Source organism: Pogona vitticeps, chromosome 1 (assembly GCF_051106095.1).
Source record: "Pogona vitticeps strain Pit_001003342236 chromosome 1, PviZW2.1, whole genome shotgun sequence".
In the NCBI taxonomy this organism is placed as follows: Eukaryota; Metazoa; Chordata; class Lepidosauria; order Squamata; family Agamidae; genus Pogona; species Pogona vitticeps.
The window spans coordinates 160,802,924-160,823,587 of record NC_135783.1 but is presented as its reverse complement, the minus strand read 5'-3'; the positions used below and the strand labels follow the sequence as shown (position 1 = coordinate 160,823,587).

Genomic DNA, 20,664 nt, shown 5'->3' with positions numbered 1-20,664 from the left:
CTGGCTTTTGCATTTCATACACATCACGAAACAAATGTAATAGCCCTGGAAGTTTAGCTAAAAAAGAAGAAGAAAAGAAAAAGAAAAAAGAGGAAGATCCCAGTAAGCAGGCAGATGGCGAGCCACAGCTAATGGTGAAGGTCTCTAGATATCAAGATTTATCCAATTTATTGGACTCAAACATGAATAGATAGAATATAAAGCATGTAATATTAAATTAAGGCAGAGACAGAGAGAGACTGAGATTGTGTGTATTAAAACTGAGACACAGAGGGAATTTTTCATATTTAGATAACTTTCCATTTTTAACAGATGTGAAGAACTTCTGCATAACATGTTAGGTTAGGACCTGGGCATAATGCATTTCAAATTTTGCCCAGCTTTCTCCAGATTTTGACCAGGATTGCAAAACTACTTACTAATCCAATTACTAGTGCATTTAAACTACTTCTAAATTGTATTTTTTGTGCCATTCCTTTCTTTTGAGTAATCAAGGTCTAATTTGAAGCTCCAAAACATTAAGCCCAAAATCCCAATACCTGAGAGAAGGAACCCTTGGAAATTGAATCTTTGATGTCATGTTACTTTTCTTCATATGTGTTCTAATGTTCTTTCATTTTCAGCCAATCCTTGCAAGCATATGGATCAGTACGCCAACTGTAATGACTTAGCAAAGATGTCTGGGTGTAAGGATGCAAAAATCATGAAATATTGCCCTGCTTCTTGCCTGTGCACCACTGAAATAAAATGACAGAGCCTGCTCCATGACAGTTCTGCTCTTCAATGAAGAACTCTGAATTCTCAAAAAATTCATCCCTTGCTTTAACGTTATCCTCATGATCCACGTCCTTAGGTTCAAATGAAAGTTGTAAGCATGTTTCCAGAACTGAAAAACTGATCAATTCCTTTCTATGTGTATATCTTCTTTCATCTAATGTGGCATTAAAGGCAAAAAAAAAAAAAGATTGTGGAGAGAAATTCTGCAACTGTAGAGTCCCAGGAGAAATCATAAACACAGATATACATGTGACCCCAAGAAAGGTTCAGATAGGGTTGATCAAATACTAATAGTGGAATCTGAACTATAAAATGAATGGGTTACAGGGCATTCTGACAGCCTCACAACATCACAGTTGCTGCTGCGTCACCAGATGTAATGTAATCAGGTTCCTATGCTCAGTTTGCAATCCAAGCAATCCCACAACAATAGCTGAAGAACCAAGAGTTGGCAGCACAACAACATCGATGGGCATGTATTCAAGACTTCGCTGGTGACCCTGCTCTCCAATAAACCCAATTGTTCATTGATCATGCTGAGTTTATCCGAGCAGGGTAGGATGCTTCACTAATGTGGATTTTATTTCTGTGTGACCCTATCTGTTGCACACAGATGACTCAGGCAAGCAAACAGAACACACTTTCTCAGAGGAGACCATCCTAGTACAGCAGGCAGGAGGCCAGACATGAGCACAATGACAAGCAGAAAGAGAGGTGCAAATATCCGTCATCCCAAATTGCCATGCTTCCTACAAGCTGGAAACTGAATCAGAGTAGTAAGTAGAAAACTTGGTACCCAGAGGTTTGTTGGCCTGTTGGTTAAACATAGGCCTGTGAGGATATAGGAATGGAAAGGAACACCTGGGGCTGTATTGGTTTAATGCTGAGCCAGCCTGTTTTCTGTTTCCTTCTGGACAGCGTTGTTCATGCCCTTCCAGCAAGAAATATCAGTGGAGGGGTCCATGCCCTTCCAGCCACCAAATTTTATGTCTTCTATATGTCAGCACTCTGAGTCAAAGACTTCTGCCATAATTACTCTGAATCCGCTTGTAGCACTAACACAGCCTGCAAACAGACCTTCTTCCAAAAGAGACATATACAAGGCCATTCAGGAAAAGAGTAGTGACTATAACACTCGGATGTTTCTACAAGCCTGTAGGTAGGAGATAGATCTCTATAGGTTTATCCCATAGAGCCCAAAAGTGTTATGGAAAGAGTGCCCCTATTCAGACATTCATCAGAATACTCCATAAAATATAGTTGTCCTGTTCACGTCTGAGAGGAACAAACAGTTTTGCAATGGGAGTGGGGCACATAGCCAAGAGAAAATAGAAGTTAGAGGAGGAAGCTCAACAGAACGAGTCCCAGAAACCACTTTATAGCTTGGGAACAACAGATGTGGACTACTGCTATGACGAAACCTTTTTAGTATTGTAACAACTCCTGAACTATACCCCCAAATAAGCGGATTCCTAAAGACTACTGATAGGGCGGGATATGGCAGGTCCCTTTGCACATCCATTCCTTTGCCCGGTGCACAACACCCAGACTCACGGAGCACAGAATACTAAAGGGGTCTCAATACAGAGTATTATTCCATTAGAACAGCACAGATAGCAGAGGTCCCACTTCCAAATCTTGGCTATGATCCCACAATAGAAAACCACTCCTACCCTGAGCTGTCACGCTAGAAATGATACTCATATAGCCGTTGAGAGTGCCTGAGGCAAAGAACAAAGGCATCATTCCGTTAACTAGATCACATAATCACGACAACACGGTATTCAGGAGGAAAGCCAGGGACTGTCCAGACTGGCTATTTTGAGTGTGGGGTGGATCAAGCTACAAAGGGACTGTTGAAGTCAGGAGGAGCGATGTGCCATTTGGCAAGCTCCTCCCATCCATACAGCTAATGACCCCTTGTAGCCTTATCAGCTGTCAATTAAGCACGACCCTTGATCATCTGAGTGCTGTTCCAATTTCTCCCTTCCCCCTTTCCCTGCTTCCCTTCCCTCTTTCTCCCCCCACTTTCTCAAACTCTCCCCCAGAATCTGCAGCTGCTGATGGCTAAACAAGACAAACAATGCCAAAAAGAATGCACACCCTACCGCTGGGGCAGAAAGGTGCGCGACAGCTCTTAAAGGGAAGGATGGATGATTCTAAGTGGAAACACTAGTGGACAAGGTTGGGGGTTTATCAATCCAAACTGTGGCATCAGCAAGCTATATATCACAACTATATGCCAGTACAGACATGCCTTAGTTGTGTTAGTCTACTGTAGCAAACCAACCAACCAATTGGAATACAGATGTGGAACCTACTATCCTTTCTGTGACATAAGATTTTGCTGACCATTTTATCAAGATTTTACTACAATTTTAAATTATTTTATCAGAAGAATGAAAGAATACATACCTGACGAAGGGGCCCTGTTCCTTGAAATCTTGTCTTTTAATAAATCATTTTGTTATTATGATGCTAAAAGATTTTTTATTAGTCATGAGATCTGCAACCTATTTATTTATTTACTTATTTATTTAATTTATACCCCACCCATCTAGACCGAAGTCTACTCTGGGCGGCTAACAACAGTACAAATAATGGCAATATAAATAGAACAACAATAATAATACAACAAGAGATGGCAATGAAGTAAGTTAGGTATAGCGGGAGCTGGGACAAGCAACAGAGGCTCACTCCAATGCGTGGATTCAATCTTACGACTGCAGGTCTTCTGACCTTGCAGCACAGAGGCTTCTGCAGTTTAACCTGTAGCGCCACCATGTCCCTCTGTCTCTAGAGAGAACTTACTAAATACACAGTGTCTCAGAAGTATTTCATTAAGGTCTTCATGTTATATAGTTTGAATACCATGTCATAGACATATTATTTATCATTATAAAAAACATATTTCACACTCTCAATTTTTTTTCAATTTTTCTGGAAATAAAACAGCTTTGGAAAAAAATGGAGGGAAAACATGTTTTCCACCATGCCTTCCCATCTCTATGCACAAAGCTGTTTTTCTGAATTAAATTTGCATACTGGGTAGCAAATATTATCTGGATCAATATACTGTGGGCCTCTAAACTATTTATTTATTTATTTATTTATTTATTTATTTATTTATTTATTTAGTTAGTTAGTTAGTTAGTTAGTTAGTTAGTTAGTTAGTTAGTTAGTTAGTTAGTTAGTTAGTTAGTTGTTTGTTTGTTTGTTTGTTTGTTTATATCCTGCCTATCTAGTCACTGCGACCACTCTAGACAATAAATATTTTTTTAAAGAATTATTACTTAAATTTAAAAAAGAATTATAAAAGAAAGAATATATTTTACTATCAAGACTCCTTTCCCCCAAATTGTCATAGGAAATAAAATAAAGACATTTTGCAGTTTGTCTTGCAAGAAAGGCTTGCAAGAAATCTAAAGTTGTAAAACATTTGTACTCCTGTTAGAGGGAAGTTAATCAGCCAGGTAACTTGGTACCTTCGGAGAGATGGCTTCTATCTTTGCTGTGCTTTGCAATTTGTCTGGCCAAATGCAAATGTACCATGATTGCTTTCAAGCAAAAGTTCTTGAGTAACCAAGTATGGAAGGAGGAGTCAGGAGATCATGGGAGAGCACATGTTTTGCATGCAAAAAATGCCCGATTCAGCCTGTTCCCTATTCCTGTTGGTTTCAAATGCCCTCAGCTTGCTAAAGCAAGCTCTCCTGACCTGATTCACAACACTTTGGGCAAATATCTGCTTCCCAGTTCCTGTAAGACGCAAGCCATCTCTTGCCAGGAGTCCTTTCTCATGGAAGCACAGACTATGGTCAAGGTAGTTAAGCATTTCTCAGCACCCCATCTGTGCAACCAGTTGTTCAATGCCAGGATTCTTGGCTCTCTTCCTAGGCCACAAACTTTGACAGGAAGGAGTGATGAAAAAATCCACTTGTGCCTTCAACTTCCTACCCAGAAGTGCACAGTGTTAATTGGCCTTGATGAGTCTTGACAAGCCTTCTGTCATAACCTCGACCTTCACACAAGGAAAACAGCACACCTCCCAAGACATCCTGTCAGGTCCACAATGTGCTGCCTCTGCCTTCTCAGCAGGGAGTCACTTTCTGCCAGCACACATCTCCTTCCCTCAGAACTGGCAGGAATGTTCCCATTTATAGCTTTTTGTCTAAAGTTGATCAGTTGCTTATCTTTAAAATACCACAAAAAACCTCTTTATTTGTGAAGATTAACAACTTTAAAATAAAAACATTCATAACATCACTGTTTCATTTTATTTTTAAGTTGGTTCAGCCCTCGAACACAGTTCAGATTTTTCATGTGGCCCCCCCTATAGAAATTAATTGTCCACCCCTGTATTAGAACCACATGATCTCCGGTCAATTCCACCAAACCCATGCAAAATGCCTCTTTCACTCACCCTATTTGTGAGCTCCCTCTGAGTATTTTATGTAACTACTTCTTAAAAGACTTGTGCATCCCTATGGAGCTCTGCCCAAGACTTCATCTTCCATTTGTTTGTCAGCTTCTGGACCCGAGCTTAATAATACAGTGACTAAGCACATCTTTGCATAAGAATTGTGAGCGGGTTTTTGCATCAGAAAAATTATTACTAACTATACAGGGAACACTGTGAATTGAATGAATATTTCCATGTTTTCCTTGACACTGGATTCCTTGTTTAGTTAAGACACAACAGCTGACATCCTATTGCTATAACTTATGCCATGTAAAGCTGATGATGCCATCAGCAGCAGTGGTCTGTTGGACATTAAACACTTCCAGCTTCTTTGATGGGAGAACTACAGGCAGGATAGAAGTGCAATCACACCTTCCCACTCATGTTGGCAAACAACCGATACTGAGAGTCACACTGCCTCTGATACTGGGGGTAATAATTGTAACCATGAACAGTAATCATTTATAGAGCTTTTCTTTGTGGTTTTATAAAGCATTTCAGCTTTTATTTCTATGGTGAGAATTACAGACAGATCGACACCTGATTCATAGTTAGGATAGACACCTTGAGATAACTTGGATTTCATCTACATTAAATGTAGACACATTTAAATGAATAGAATTTACAGAGGTCTTGACTCACTAAATCTCCACTGCGGCAGTGGGCCTACTCTAGTGTGACTTGCTAAACTGAGCAACAGCATTCCAGCCATTATCTCAGTAAAAGCTCCTGATTTTACTATCTAGGTGACACTGTTCCTTCATGCAACTGAGAGTGAAAACTAACAGTCTAACAGACATGACTTTATGATTTCATGTCTAACCTGAGACTTGACGCTACCAGCATATATTCTTAACTAAGCTGCTTTACATAATTCATAGCTGGTGGAGATATTTCATATAAGAGTGTCATGCCTTGAAGCCTGTATTGTATTATTTCCAGGGCTACGTCAACTGAAAAGTCAAGAAGTTTCATATTTTGAAAATATACTGCTAGAAGTTCATAGGTACACATATGTACACTTCTAACAATGCTAAGATTAAAATATGATATGTAGAAATGTTGGAAGGGAATTGGATTGTAAATTGTAATTTGCTAAACAAAATCAGTAAAAAGATCAGCTAAATTAGTATGCATTTGCACTCTTGTAAAATAAGGTGATTCTCAGGTGAAAACCTGAGGCATTTTAGCTGTTTTGCGCATCATAATAAAACCAGTACTTGAGGTAGGCCAACTAATAATTCACAGAAGTCCTCCATACTTAAAACACTTCAAAATTCTATTCACACCTATCCATCTCACGTATGAGCCAAAGATTAAGCTCTGAGCACCAAAAAGCAAGCAACATGGAGCAGAAGTATATTTTAATTAGCTTTCATTGTCACTGGATTTTTCTATCGAACCTTCTTCAAAATTTTCATCTTCATACTCATGAGCATCTTGGTCACTCTGATTTGATTGAGCCTCCGCATCTTCACCTTCCTCCTCTTCTGTGTCCTTCTTCTGCTCTGTATCTTCTCCTTTCTCGTCCTCCTCCTCCTCTTCTCCCTCCCCTTCAGTGTCCTTCTCCTGCTCTGCATCTTCTTCCTCCTCCTCATCTTCTGTTTTTTTCCCCTTCTGCTCAGCCTCCTCCTCCTCCTCCTCCGATTCAACTGGCTGGACTTGTGACTTCTCCCCTACTTGAGATTTGTTTTCATCTAACTTGTTCTCATCATCACTATAGGGAAAAAGGGAAAAAATTCTTCATGCCAGGATCTTCCAAAGGACAGTTCATTTCTTTACAAACATTTTACAGACTAAGTTCTGAAATATCCACTGCATCACAGTCACAAGGAATTATTTCACACTCAACAACTAGCACAATTTTACGTTGCTGTGTAGAGACATAATGGTTATCTTTGAAACTATTAAATTTTACACAGCATTTTGGCTTTGGGGGTCTGAGAAGAAAGTCATGAAGGGAAGGGAAGGGAAACCATGGCAGCGGAGGTGGAGTATGAAGAGAAACAGGATCAGCTATTGGTTGATTTTTGTTCATGCCCACCTCCATATATTATGTCTATCTCTATATATTATGTCTACAGCATTCCCACTATCTACCAAGGAGATTACCTGATCAAAAATGAGATAAGATTAGTCTGGCAGGATTTGTTCTTGACAAATCCATGTCAGCTTCTTGGTATTACTGCATTGTTTTCAAGGTGCTTGCAGAATGACTTTATTACAATCTGCTGCAGAATTTTATCTCGGATTGGTGTCAGGCTGACCGGTCTGTAGTTCCCTGGTTCCTACTTTTTGCCCTTTTTGAAGAGCAGAGAGGACTTTGCTCAGTCGAGGAGAATTACCATTTCTGAAGGCCCCCAGGAGCAGAAATTATTGTTGGAAGCAACAAAACAAAACAATTTTTTTTTGTCTGCAATTGATAGGAGGTATGTGCTGTCTACCCTGCTCTAGTAAAAGACTTTGGCTGTATCTACCTTCCAATATCTTTTTCTCCAACGATTTCAGAACCGTTGCTACCATGGCTTCCCAAAAGCATTTCTGCAGCAGTGTGGCCTTTCTTTGAAACAAACTCTTCACACAGGCCCAGCCCTCGAAGAATATCAGTATAATGCTTTTCTGCTGCTATCCGTGCATTTTTCTTTATTTAAGGAGAAAGAAAAGAATAACAGCATTAAATATCATAGTCCCAACCTTTTCAAATATGTAGTATGAATATGTGAAGGGCAATTGCATAAATATCCTTCCTGCATCTTTCAGCAACCTCTCCATTTTGTCACTAACTTCCATTAGCTGCAAAATTAAGTGCATGACTGATGACGTGAAGGACAGACCCAGGGGAAAATCCACTGAGCCAGTGCTCTTCTATGCATAGCTTTCCTTCACAGGATTTTGGCCACTGTCATCAAATAGTTCTTAGTTCAAAACACAAAAGACTTAAGAGCCATTAGCCATTCTATATTTGAAAATAATAAATACTACAATATTGTCAGAATACAGCTTCAAACTGTGGCATTTTTAATGAAGCACTCACAGCCCCCAGCTGGCAAATATTTTTTGGCTGAAATCCAGTAGTAAGTCACAACTAAAGTAGACACGCTAAATCAGTGGGGATCTGTTTAATCTAGTTCTCCATAAATTCTATTGCTTCACTGCATCTACTTCAGTTGTGAGTTACTACTGGATTTCAGCAATTACATGTCAGGTTTTTTTTCCAGCTGTTGTTCCTAGATACTTCAGCTTTCTCCAAGGGGATGGGGGGGGGACCAAAACCAAACGAAATCCAAAACAAAGCAAAAATCTAACAAAAAAACCCAACCCTGCAGTACTGGGGAAAAGAAGTGACATTGTATCCTAGGGTACTGCTATGCACCAGAAGCGGTGTAAGCTATTCCTGTGTTATTGTACTGTTTAACATAAGCTACCTTAGGATCCTTCTGGCTCAAAAGGCAGACTGCAATCAATCTGTGCAAAATTCCAAAGTCTGATAGTGTGATGTTATCCCTGCTCTTCATTCTGTCTGTTAACTTGAGTGGGTTAGGACTTCAAGATAAGAGAAGTGAGAGCTTTACTGGAACATTAGTGTAGACAGTTATAAGCAAGCAGGCAACAATCATGGTTTGTGGAGATAACTTTCATAAATGAAATGAGACCAGCAAGCATGATGCCAGTATTGTGAAGGGGGTACGTGGCATAAGGGGGTGTTGTGAAGGGGGTAAGTGGCATATCTGAATGTCCAATAAAAAGAAAATGTGGCACCCCAATGATCAGAGATAAACTTAGCAAAGAGATTAGAGAGATCAATAACCTGCGTAACTTGTTCCAACAGCAGTGGCCTCTTTTCCACCCTTTCTTCCATTTCTTCCAGTTCCTGCAGATATTCTTTCATTCTCTGCTTCTCATGCTTCCTGTTGTTTAATACACCGTGACATGGAAATGGTATGGGATTTAAATGTGAGCTTTTTTTTTTAAAGCAAAATGAAACAAAGGAAGGAGCAATACTAGGCTATGCTGCCTGCTACTGCACTAATGATCTTGCAGCTAAGTGGCCAGGATTTGGGAACACACTGCACAATACCTGAATGTTTTTGACTTCGATTTATACATCTGAGCTAAGCTCTGATGCGGATCATTTGCCTCAGCCCGGATGGATATAAGTCTCTGCAGTTCTTTTGCTCTCTGTTTCTGTCTTGCTCTCCTCCTTTTCTGCTCTTCCTCTACCTTTCGTCTTTCTTCAGCTGATTCCCTAAATAAGAAAATAGACTAGAACTGAACAAATTTAAATCCTAAAAAAGTTTGCTAAGACTTTCTAAAGGCTATAGCCACATGGATCAAGAAACAGTGCTTATGATGAATGATTAAGAAGTACGATTTTGGTTACATTCTAGTATTAGGGAACACAGGGAGCCATACACTAAATTGCCAGAGGGACAGTCCCAATTGCATTCAAGACCACTGGACTCAGGAAATCATTAGCACCACTGTATCCTCATACACATAGTCCAGAAGCCATCTGAAGATTAAACCAAGGAAGGGAGCAGTGGGTGCTGCTTCTCTGTCTTGGTCCTTAATCATCCATTCATTAAACCAGGGATAGAGAAAGTGTAGCCTGTGAGCTGCATGTGCCCTTCCCTAGCCAGGCCCAATTCAGACTTCTTGACCCTCACACACACACCCCATTTCTAAATGTTAAAATAATGGCTTTTAAAGTCCCCTTAACTCTTAAGAGGTGTGAGAGGCAACTTTACCATGATGGGGGCAGGCGGGCAGCAAGTACTACTGGATTCCCCCTCCCACTTCTCAAAATATTGTAAAATTGTAATTGCCACTAGATGGTACAAGGAATATCCATGGGAACGAGTGAAGCTTTACAGTTCCAGGAGTGGGTGTTTGTAGCCCTTGGAACCTCTGAAAGTTGCACATTCCTGGATTAAACCTATTGTGTCTGAAAAAAAAAATCTTTACTCATGTTTCTCTCAGGAACAATGGCATGCAGTGTCTTTATGTAAGCTGCTGGTAAAATGGCATCAGGTGGGAACAAAGATTCTAAGGTCCATTGTGATTAAGGGACAACTAAAACGTTTGCTTGTGCCTCATACCACCAGTCACTTGAACAGAAGTGTTAGTATTTTATCTCCTTCTCAATCACTTTTCACTCATTCCAGTTTCTTCCCTCTTTCCAGTTCGTTCTTATGCATCTAAGAATTTAACAGATAACATGGGTGTGTGTGGAATGGAAGACAAAGACAGGAAAATTTCCACTTCCATTGTACTTTGTAATTCATATCAGGCAAAGATCAAGACACAATGGGAAAAATGCATTTCCTAACACTATGATCCACAATTGTCTATATAAAATATTGGACTTTACTCAAAACCCACACAAAAGATGAGCAGAGATGTAAAATTGGTGGGTCTACATCGTCTGCAATCTGTCTTGATTGCTCAGCCCCTTTTATTACAGGTATGAGTAAGTAGGCCTATTAATGGATACTAACTGGGAGTTATTAGTGACATTTAAGACATACAGAAGTGCTAAGTGTAGCGGACACCCTGCCTTCCCATATATGTAATGGTATTAGCCTGCAGCAATGGGAGTTGTTGGGAGGCGGAGCCAGCTATATAGAAGGGGGGCTGTAGCAGAGTGGAAAGAGATAGGGAAGAGAGATGAGAGTCTGAAGTAGAAGTTAGTCTGCAGTAGTTAGAGAGGGTAGTAGAGTTGGGAGTTTAAGAGTGTGGAACTTAGAGAGAACTAAGAGAGTTAAGAGTGAAACAAGTTACTATTAATCTAATATTCACATTAAAGTTTGTGAAGAACCTGTTTAAGCAAACTGTAATCAATTAACCGGTGTTATTCAACTTTATACTCAGCTTGGACTTCAATCTTTCTAATTAAAGGGTGTTGACAGAGGTCAACTGGTAGCAGTGTGGTAAAGGACGTGTTGGGATATTCATGTGAGCTCTGTCTTTGGTGAAACAAGCAAGGGCCACGTGAGTAAATGTCACACTAAGCTTCTAGTGATAGTTCAGATCTCTTAAATCCAGACACCAAGTTTTCTGGACAGTTTCACATCAGCCTTGAATTTCAGTAAAGGTGATAAGCACTTCACTGAAGACATATGACAACAGCTAAGACACATATTTGATACCTTATTCTAGCAACTTTTTTCTTCTTTCCACCAACAATTTGGAATTAATTTATCATGGCTGCACCAGTTTGTGCCAACAAATGACTTACCTAATGGCTTGTAATCGTCTTCTAGTAGATTCTGTAATCCTTGGAGTTATAGATTCATTACATCCTGAAGATGATCTTGCACTCAGACGCCTCATCTGAGGGCTGCATCTTAAAGAAGCATAAGGCCAACGTGTTTCTTTTAACTTTTCTTCATCCATTTGGATGTCCTCAAGAATCTTCTCTTTGTTGGAAGGGAGAGTTGCCGTGCAGAGGCTGAAGGGTTCACAGACTGTGCTGGGCATCACGTTCTTTTGTCTCTGAAGTTGTTTCTTGAATTTTTTATGTAATGTCTCAAAATCTGGGACCTTGGCTTTGAGCTTTGACTTGCATTCCAGCTCTTTACTTTGTTCAAGACATTTTTGAAGCCTACATTTATTGGCTTCTCTTGTTCCTAACCTGGTGTTGGGAAGGGAGGAATTACGTAGAAGCTCTTCTGATCTCATCTGAATTCTAATTTCTCTATACAGCTCTTCCTCCTTTAGCTTCTCATTAATTTCTGAGCTGTAGACAAATTTAGGAACTGGCTTTGCTTTGAAAACTTTCACCTTTTGAGGTGAGGAAAAGTCGTTCAGTTGTAGTTTCCTCATTTCTTTCTTCTGTGCTTCTCTCTCAATAAATTGAAAAGGCTTTTGTGTGGATAGAAGGAGTTCTCTCCTCTTTTCTCTAAGTGATTTCCTACGTTCTTCATTTTCCTGCATTATTTCATGATAGAGAGGGACAAAGACATAAGCTGGCACTGGATTGGCTCGAAATTTCTTTTGACACTCTGCTTCCTCCTCTAACTGTTTCTTCAGCAAGTTATTTTCCAGTTCAATCAGTGACTTTGATTTGATGTTCTGTTGTTTTTTCTTAGCTTCTCGAATAGTCATCTGGAAGGGCCTGGGGACTGTAACTTTTGGGGACCATTTCTTCTTCTTCCTGCTGCTCTTTTTAATAGTATGTAGATTGAATAAAGTACTCTTGGTACATAGGGAATAATCCTCCAGGGATAACCCATCCCATGCATTGTCAGTTTGATCATTATGAAACAATAGCAACCCATCTTCACTATCATTTTCTTCTAAGTCTTTATGAGATATATTAGACAGACTTGAACTAAAAGAGTTGCTTAAGTCTGGCTCAGAAACTGATTTATGCAGATTCTGAAGCTGAAAAATGTTCTTGTCCCACGTTGACCTAAAGACAACAAAAAATGTGAAAGCTATTTCAATGCAAGCATCAGAATCTAACCAGACTGAATGAAACACACTGCCTTTGCGAATGAGAACAGAAGCAGGATCCACAGAGGATGCTTCAAGTCTACAGAACGCAGATAGCGTAGTAGACTGGGCCTCATCATTTTCCTTGCTGAAAGCCTAAGAAATAGTTCTCTGTGCCAAAATTTTAAATAGCCAAACATTTTCAGAAAATATGTAATGTGTTGATACAGTTTTATTAATAAATAGTAATAGTAATAAATAGTTTTCTTCTTTTAGCACACCTGAATATTAACTTTAGAGGATGTAAACAAGAAAGTGCTTGTGGAACCATAAAAAAGAACAACTTTCATTTGACACAAGCTTTTGTGGGCTCTTTATCAGACACATGTCAATTGGTTCACACCACATAACATGCTGGTGGATGGGGCAATGGAAGTGTTCAGGTCCCAGCAAGTTAGCCACTACATCTTTTGCAACATTCATTAACCTAACAAATTAAGATAGAACACTGAAAAAAATGAAGGAAAAGTCAACCACCTGACTTCAGCTCTCCCACAGAAAGTTATTTTAATGACAGTGTGAAGATCTGCCTGTGGTTCACTAATGCTAATGTGGTTCACTTCTGTCCTCTAGAAGAAAGCAATGGGAAGAAGCAATCTGTATCCCTATTCCAATTGCTTATCCACAGCTGACCTTCATGCAGCAGGATGGGTCATTTTAGTTCTGTACAGTCACACTGCAGAATACACACAGAACAGGGCAATGTATGTATTCTATGACATTGTTATCTGAAGCAGATGTCTCAGTGTTCGACCATTTCCCATGTAGCTTTTATTTTTATAAAACAGACAAAATAGAGCAGGAACAAAAATTGTACCAATAAATTATTGCTTTTTTCCCACTGGGATACAGTTGTGTATTATTGTGTGTGTTGTGTTGTTCTGTGGTCTCAGCCAATATAATGTACCAGAACAAAACGGGGGGGGGGGCTTTTGGGGGAGTGGTATATCTCAATGGCTTAGGTATCTTTCTGCAGAGGCAGGGGTTAGGAATTTGAGTTCTTCTTGGGAGAGAAGCCAGCAAAAATCACCCAAAGCATATGTGATTGAGGGGATCTTGTGTCCTGCCATCTATTCAGCCTTGGGTAACTTGCATAGCCCAGGCCATTATCAGGAGGAGTAAAGCACTGCCTCTTGGTACTTTATACCCAGACAATACTAAATAGGTCAACCTAAGTTGGAATTGACTTAATGGCACATGATTATTGTTGTTGTTGCTGATGTTGTTGTTTCATCAACCATGAAGCCAAAAAGTAGAAGTGGCAAGTCTAGCCATCTGTAGACTGTCCCAATTCTTTTTGATTACTGCATCTTTTGAGGAGTTTTATGTTGATGTTCAGGTTCGTGTGTGTATGTGTGTGTGTAACTGATTTTATTGGAATGTACTCTGGTTACCAATCACAATATAAATTATTATTATATTTTTTATTATGTTACCTTAACCCTAGTTACCTTAACTTTGGATAGCCCTTGTAGAGTGCAGACTAAAACCTTGAGTGAATTTACAGCCCCTTTCCACAAAACGGGAGCCACCAGCCTCCAGGGGTCTGTGTTACACTTATACCAGCCCTTAGTAAGTCTGGAGCTGTCTTCCCCAACCTTGTGCCCTCAAATGTTTTAGACTTCAAGTCTCACAATCTCTAACTAACGGCCAGTGAAGCTGAAGCTGATGGTAAAACATCTGGACACCACTAGTTTGGAGAAGATAATTCTGAAGGATAAATATATCTCATCTAATATATAAATCCTTGTGGTTAGATCTAGACTTTGGATTAATCTTTCCTCCTGCAGACGTGTGTCTCCCCAAAAGCCACCCAAAAGCACTGGAGAACCCTATGGAAGAGCAATAACAGGCAACACTATATATTTTTTCCCACCACAGAACCCTCCACTAGAACAAGGTCTCTTCCACAAATGGAAGATCCTTCTCTTTATATAAGCTCAAGTTTGTAACTAACCAATTGTAAACCACAAGAGGTGTGAGGTTTCTCAAACATTTTATACTACATTGAAAAACATTAAAATCAAAGCCAGTTTTTAAAAAAAATCTATGACTCCATATTTATAGATAACTAATATATTGATTGAGTGAAATATAATAAAACACTTATCGTTAGGCTTCTTCCTTGTTCTGCAGGTAGCTCAGAATGTGCCCAGTTATAGGATCTAGGTGAATTCAAGATTCTTTCAGAACTTTGAAAAATCAAGATTTGTATTTACAGTACCTCTTAGCATCTGGTATGTCAAATGGAGCCAAAATTTTATTGCAGTGGCATCAGCCTGCAAATTAATCTGCAACACTACTAAAATATTTAACATTTTCACACAAAAGAAAATCCAGAAGTAAAAGATTATTATAAGCCATACCTGTAACTCATATTATGGTTCACATCCACACTGGATAAAGGCTGAACTCCTTTTAGATAGAGTTTAGTCTGATACATGCTCTCTAGTTTGGCCATGGTCTCCATGTGAGCATTTTTAAGCTCTTCCAACTTTAGGTAATATTCTTGATTTGAAAGATACATTTTAGAGAAGTCTATGCATTCCTTACAATCAGTATATGCAGTGGAACTCTGCTCCCTCTCAGGGCTGAAATTGTCCTAAAAAGAGATATTATCAAAACAGCTTTTATTAAACTGAACATGATTTGGCAAACAGTAGGTGTCATAAGCAAATCTGACAATTCAGCATATCTCAGTGTTTGAATCTGCAGGTAGTAATGGCCCAGATGAAGTACAGTAACTGTCATATGGCCACAACTCCCCAAGCTGTTTCATGTGGTATCACTTAAAGAAGTTCTTTTGGGGCAGCAGACAAAGTCAGCAGAGTCCATTTTCTACAACTTCAACATCAGATCAAAACTCTGCTATCTGTCATAGTCAGAGCGCCAAGAGATTGCTCCTCGGCAAGTAAGCACAGGAGAATCCTGTGAGAACATCCACAGCATCTTTCGTGAAGCAATGGTTTATCCCAATAAGCGTAAAGGAAAATATTATTTCTCCAATCCAGTAGAAAGTACACCAACAACATATGACAGGCAAGGGAATGTTGCTGTCAAAGTTTAGGTGCTGCAGGAGGCATTTGCTGACACAGAGGACTAGACTATAAAGCAGCACCTATGTAAAGTTTCTGGAACAGTTTCATATAGTTATTTGTAATATTTCTGTTTGTAATATTCTACAAATAATCACATTTCAGCAATACATATACTGAAACACTGTACACGGTTCTGTTCAGCTGTGCATAAATGTGTTTCATGTCCTTTGATACAAAGCTCATTAAGAGATTTAGACAGATTTCAAGAAAACCATCTGGCATCTGCCCTTTCAAATTGTACCCATGCTACCTAAATGTCACTATTTGTTATTTTAAAATTCCTACAAATAATACCTGTGACAATTCCTCCACGTAATACAGTGCAATGAAAATTAAAGCACTATCATAAAGGACTAAAGTAAGATATTTCCCTAAGCTGAAGAAATTTGAAAGTTCTAAAACATGAGTCTTCAACCTTTTGTAGAAAGCAAACTTTAAAATGTGAATCTTTTCTCTTATAATGGTAGAATAAAGCTCATTAAACTGCATTCTTTTCCTTCTTACCACCTTCCATATATACTCACATCAAAGTTACTGCCACATCACCTCCATTCTCAGCCAGCAGGGTGTACAGGAGGCAACAGAAGTTTGGCCATTCCAGCAAATCGATCACTGCCCACCTCAGGTGTAGGGTCCCTCAGCCAATCCACCCCTACCTGCTTCCTTACCAAAGGCAGAATGTCACAGTCCCACCTGAGTTTCTTGTTTTGCTACACCTACAGTTCCATCACACTCTGTGAGGGCGAGTGGAGGAAGAAAGAAAATGAGAGATAAATGAAATTTTTAATAAGACAGAACATGAGTGGAGAAAGCTAATTGCCCATCTTTGGACCCAAGCACAGAGAAAAATGGATCAATACAAATCAGTTGGTAAGGTGCATTTTTCTGCTCCTCAGCTGAGTTGTAAAATGAATTAACAGACCAGGAGTGAGGCAGTCTTTGCAGGAAGGTTTGCTTACCTGCCTTTGGGAGAAGGGAGGTAGGGGTTAGAGAGACAGAGAACTCTCACCTGTTTGTCTCTCTCTTTGTGCACACATGCATGTAGCCACTTTTTGCCTCTAGTTACGCCCACTGCTGGCTGCTGTGCATTTCATCTCACCGCTGACAGTGAGAGACATATGAAGCCATGGAACCTCTCATAAAATATACCCATATTTTTTCCTATCATTGTTGCCAAGCAGAGGAGGAGGCCTATAGCCATTCGGGAGTTTACACAGTTTAACAAGGTATCCAGCAGGAATAAACACTTGCAGTATGGTCAATTTTGGATTCAAACCACCAATGTATCATTATAAAAAGAGTTCCCTACAAGAGAAAGTGCATGTGAGATATTAATCTCTAGACCATGCAGAAAGTTTCATTATGCTGAGAATAACATTACTATGAGCATTACTCTCATAGCTGTATGAGACACTGGGGGCAGAGAGCACAAGCATAGTTGATTTTGGTAAAAGCCTTCCAATGCTTAAATGAAGAACTTTTCTTCTTTTATAAAACTAGCTAAATAACTACAGGCTAGGGAAACAAATGTTAGTACTCATAGCTGGAGGTCTGTGAAGTTCTCAGCTGCTGAGATGCTGCAGGTGCAGTGAGTCTTAAAGGTTGAGTTGTTATTTTTTTCCCATCATGCTCCCGATAAAAGTCCAAGAGTGGGTCCAGATGAGGCTTTCATCGAACAATTGCTCTGCCTTATTTGTTAGGTGAGGAAAAGAGCAGTAAGTGATCATGATGTCTGCTTTTCAACGACACCGTTTGTCCAATGTTCCTCCAGAAAATATTTTAAGGAGTAATAGACAGCTGTATAGTGTCTTTTAACTGCTGGCATGTGCAGCTCTCTGTATGAAAATGCTTCAAGAATTAAGCATGTAGAAATGGAAGTGAGAACGTGGATGTACTAACTGAGCTATAATCCATCCAGATGGGATAATTATTTGTTTTCTAGATTAGTGGTTCAGGACTAGTGGTACACATCTTTTATCATGTGCTGTCAAATCACCTTTGAGGCTGCTGCGGAAACTTCAGGTGGTGCAGAATGCGGCGGCCAGACTTCTTAGTGGGGTGAAAAAATACCAACACATTTCACCCACTCTGGCCGCATTGCACTGGCTGCCCATCCGATTCCACATCAACTTCAAAGTGTTGATGCTCACGTATAAAGCCCTAAACGGTTTAGGGCCTCAATACTTGGCGGAACGCCTTCTACCACCAAGATCTACCCGTGTCACTCACGCGAGCCAGGAGGTGAGGCTGAGGAGCCCAACGCCGAGGGAAGCCCGGAAGGAAAAGACAAGAAATCGGGCCTTCTCGGCAGTGGCTCCTCGCCTCTGGAACAACTTACCCCCTGATATTCGCGCGGCCCCCTCGCTGGGTATTTTCAAAAAGCAACTAAAAACATTGATGTTTCGGCAGGCCTTCCCCCCTAGTTAATTCCTGATTCCACTTTTCTTTTCTTTCCTAGTGTCTAACCCAATTGTTGAAAGTTTTCTTTTATGTAAAACTGCTTTTATTCATTGTTGTACCCCTTGTTGTAAGCCGCCTAGAGTGGTCTTAATCAACTAGATAGGTGGGATATAAATAGAATTATTATTATTATTATTATTATTATTATTATTATTATTATTATTATTATTATTATTATTATTATTATTATTATTATTATTATTATTATTATTATTATAATAATAATAATAATAATAATAATAATAATAATAATAATAATAATAATAATAATAATAATAATAATAATAATAATAATAATAATAATAATAATAATAATAATTTAAGGTGACCATATGAATTTGTGATCTCCAGAAGGTCCTGTTATTAACAACTCTGCTTAGCTCTTGCAAACTCAAGGCTGTGGTTTCTTTACTGAATCAATCCAGCTCATATTTGGCCTTGGGGTTTTCTTTTCTGCTGCTTTCAACAATCCCTAGCAGAATTTCTCTTCTAGTTTTTCATTTCCAGCACATCCTACTAGTGAGATGCCACAAGTAGCTTTCATGGGATGTAGTGCTGTAAGCAACAATTAAATTACAGTATTATTTTCGTCTGTGTTTGAGTTGTAGCCATAATGTTTATTCCCAACACCACTGCAGTGTTACCTTCACAGTGAAAATTACACTCAATAGCATTATCAGTTTTCAATTACAAATGATTGTATTCCCAACAATATCACTGAAAGTTTTCATGTCATCAAAACTTACCATAAATGGTAAATATAAGAGAATGCCTATGGATACTTAAATGGCCTTCTTCAGAAAAGAGTATTTTCCCCCTTTTCTTGGTTGGGTCAGTTTTTTTGTTTTGATTTTTTAAAAAGTGACTGCTAAGGTGTGAGATATAAAAGGCTGAGAAACACTGATCTAGATGATCCATCAAAAGCCATTCTAATTGTTACCAAATATCTTCTCTCAGAATAATTTTTCCAAGTTTAGGAAAGGAGTGAAATAACTTTCCACAAATGTAAGTGGGCTGCCTTCTGGGAAGAAAGTGACAGAATCAGGCTTAAATGTGACCACTGCACGCTTAGGACGAAGTCCCAACTGTTTGCCATGGGAGTTGCCAGCCCCCACTTCCTTTGACTTTAAGAGATGTACAAGCAACAGACATTCGCTTCTTCCCGCAAAAAAAAAAAAAAAAAAATATTCCCGCAGCCAAGCTCCTAATGCCCCATTTGAGCCCCTCCACCCACCCGATGACAGCCAGAAGCAGAGACCACAGCCCCCAGCCCGGCGCTCCTCCCGTCCTTCTCCGCCCGAGCCACTAGGTGGCAGCAACTGCTGTCCTTGGGGGTCCGCCGACAGGGGGGCGGCCCCCGCATACCGACCTGCCACTCGCGAAGGCCAGCCGCGGGGCTCTCTGGCTCCCGCTCGTACCGCGCGATCGGGACTCGGGTCCGTGGGTGGACCGGCGTGTGGAGACAGGAGACGGCGAGCAACGCCGCTCGGTGGGCCGCGTCCATGGCTCTCCGGACGAATGACAGCTGGCCGGTTGCCGGCCGCCCGCCGTTGCTACGGCTCCTGGCTTGGGACGCTACGGCGGCTCTAAGGAGTCAAGCGACCTTCGCTTGCGAAACAAAGAGGCCACCGCCGGCCTAAGAGCCTCTTTGCTGGAAGTCGGACTTCCTGATTGCTACCGACACCTATCCGTCACTCCCCGCCCCCCCCCCCCACACACACACACCCGAGTCAGGCAAGAGGCACCGTAGGAAGACGAGGGAGAAACCCAGGCCGGGGAAAACGGGCTGCAAATGGGCGGCTGAGATCTCAAACTAGCGCCCCAGGGGAGGCCAGGGTGTATCCAAAAGGGCGATGTGGGGGGGAAGCAATGGAGAAATACGAAGAATAGCTTCTCCCACTCCCACATCACCCGTGAGGGGAGGGGAGGAGGCTGCGAGAGAAGTCCATGCCCGTTAGGCATAGTAAAAAGCCCTGCCCACTCCCTCTCCCTGTAAGTACACGGGGAGAGCCGCAGCGGCAGCGTTACTGTAAGCGCCTAGGGCTGTTCAGGAGTTAAGTCAGAGAACAGGTACAGCCTGTTCAGCACAAGTCTGAACAGCGATGCTCTGTGTACTCGTACAGTCAAAATCTACAGGATGCAGGGATCCAACAACTGTAATCAGTATTGATGAAATAATCAGAGAAGGACCTTCCACTATAGGTTACATTAACATAAACGTGGGTGTATGAATGCACACGCGTGCACACAGACAACATCCCTACTACTCTTGATGTCAGTAGGCCATCCCCACCTCAGAAAAAAAAATCTAAATCTAGTATCAGCAGTGAAATCATGCGTTTCTTTTACTAACATATTTGCAAAGTGGCTGCT

At 40.4% G+C, this 20,664-nt stretch overlaps 2 protein-coding genes across 7 annotated transcripts in view; one reads left to right on the top strand and one right to left on the bottom strand.

Moving 5' to 3' along the window:
• LOC110077509 (serotriflin) overlaps positions 1-6,053 on the top strand; it is a 31,342-nt gene extending 25,289 nt beyond the window's left edge. For both annotated transcript variants that reach the window (XM_020790623.3, XM_020790624.3), the window contains one exon: positions 624-6,053. In XM_020790623.3, the coding sequence (XP_020646282.3) occupies positions 624-751 (128 nt within the window). In that variant the 3' untranslated portion in view covers positions 752-6,053. The remainder of the gene's footprint in view (positions 1-623) is intronic.
• FAM161A (FAM161 centrosomal protein A) lies at positions 3,294-19,992 on the bottom strand. 5 transcript variants are annotated; one of them, XM_020790633.3, is made up of 7 exons: positions 19,661-19,979; positions 15,100-15,335; positions 11,475-12,650; positions 9,315-9,482; positions 9,045-9,144; positions 7,714-7,877; positions 3,294-6,953 (listed from the first exon to the last, which is right to left on the bottom strand). In XM_020790633.3, exons 1-7 carry the CDS (start codon positions 19,793-19,795, stop codon positions 6,605-6,607), a joined length of 2,328 nt encoding a protein of 775 aa, XP_020646292.3. In that variant the 5' UTR covers positions 19,796-19,979; the 3' UTR covers positions 3,294-6,604. The 5 variants fall into 5 exon arrangements, with proteins under 5 accessions (XP_020646292.3, XP_072860148.2, XP_072860143.2 ...); XM_073004047.2 differs by lacking the exon at positions 19,661-19,979 and adding an exon at positions 16,356-17,820; XM_073004042.2 differs by lacking the exon at positions 9,315-9,482 and having other exon boundaries at positions 19,661-19,980.
• Between the last annotated feature and the right edge of the window lie 672 nt (positions 19,993-20,664).

Excerpts from the sequence above, each read along its gene's own strand:
- FAM161A (XM_020790633.3), bottom strand. The coding sequence starts at position 19,795 with ATGGACGCGGCCCACCGAGCGGCGTTGCTCGCCGTCTCCTGTCTCCAC. Across the intron at positions 15,336-19,660 it reads CTGGCCTTCGCGAGTGGCAG|GACAATTTCAGCCCTGAGAG; the intron begins GTCGGTATGCGG and ends ATCTCTTTTTAG. Across the intron at positions 12,651-15,099 it reads AACCATAATATGAGTTACAG|GTCAACGTGGGACAAGAACA; the intron begins GTATGGCTTATA and ends TGTTGTCTTTAG.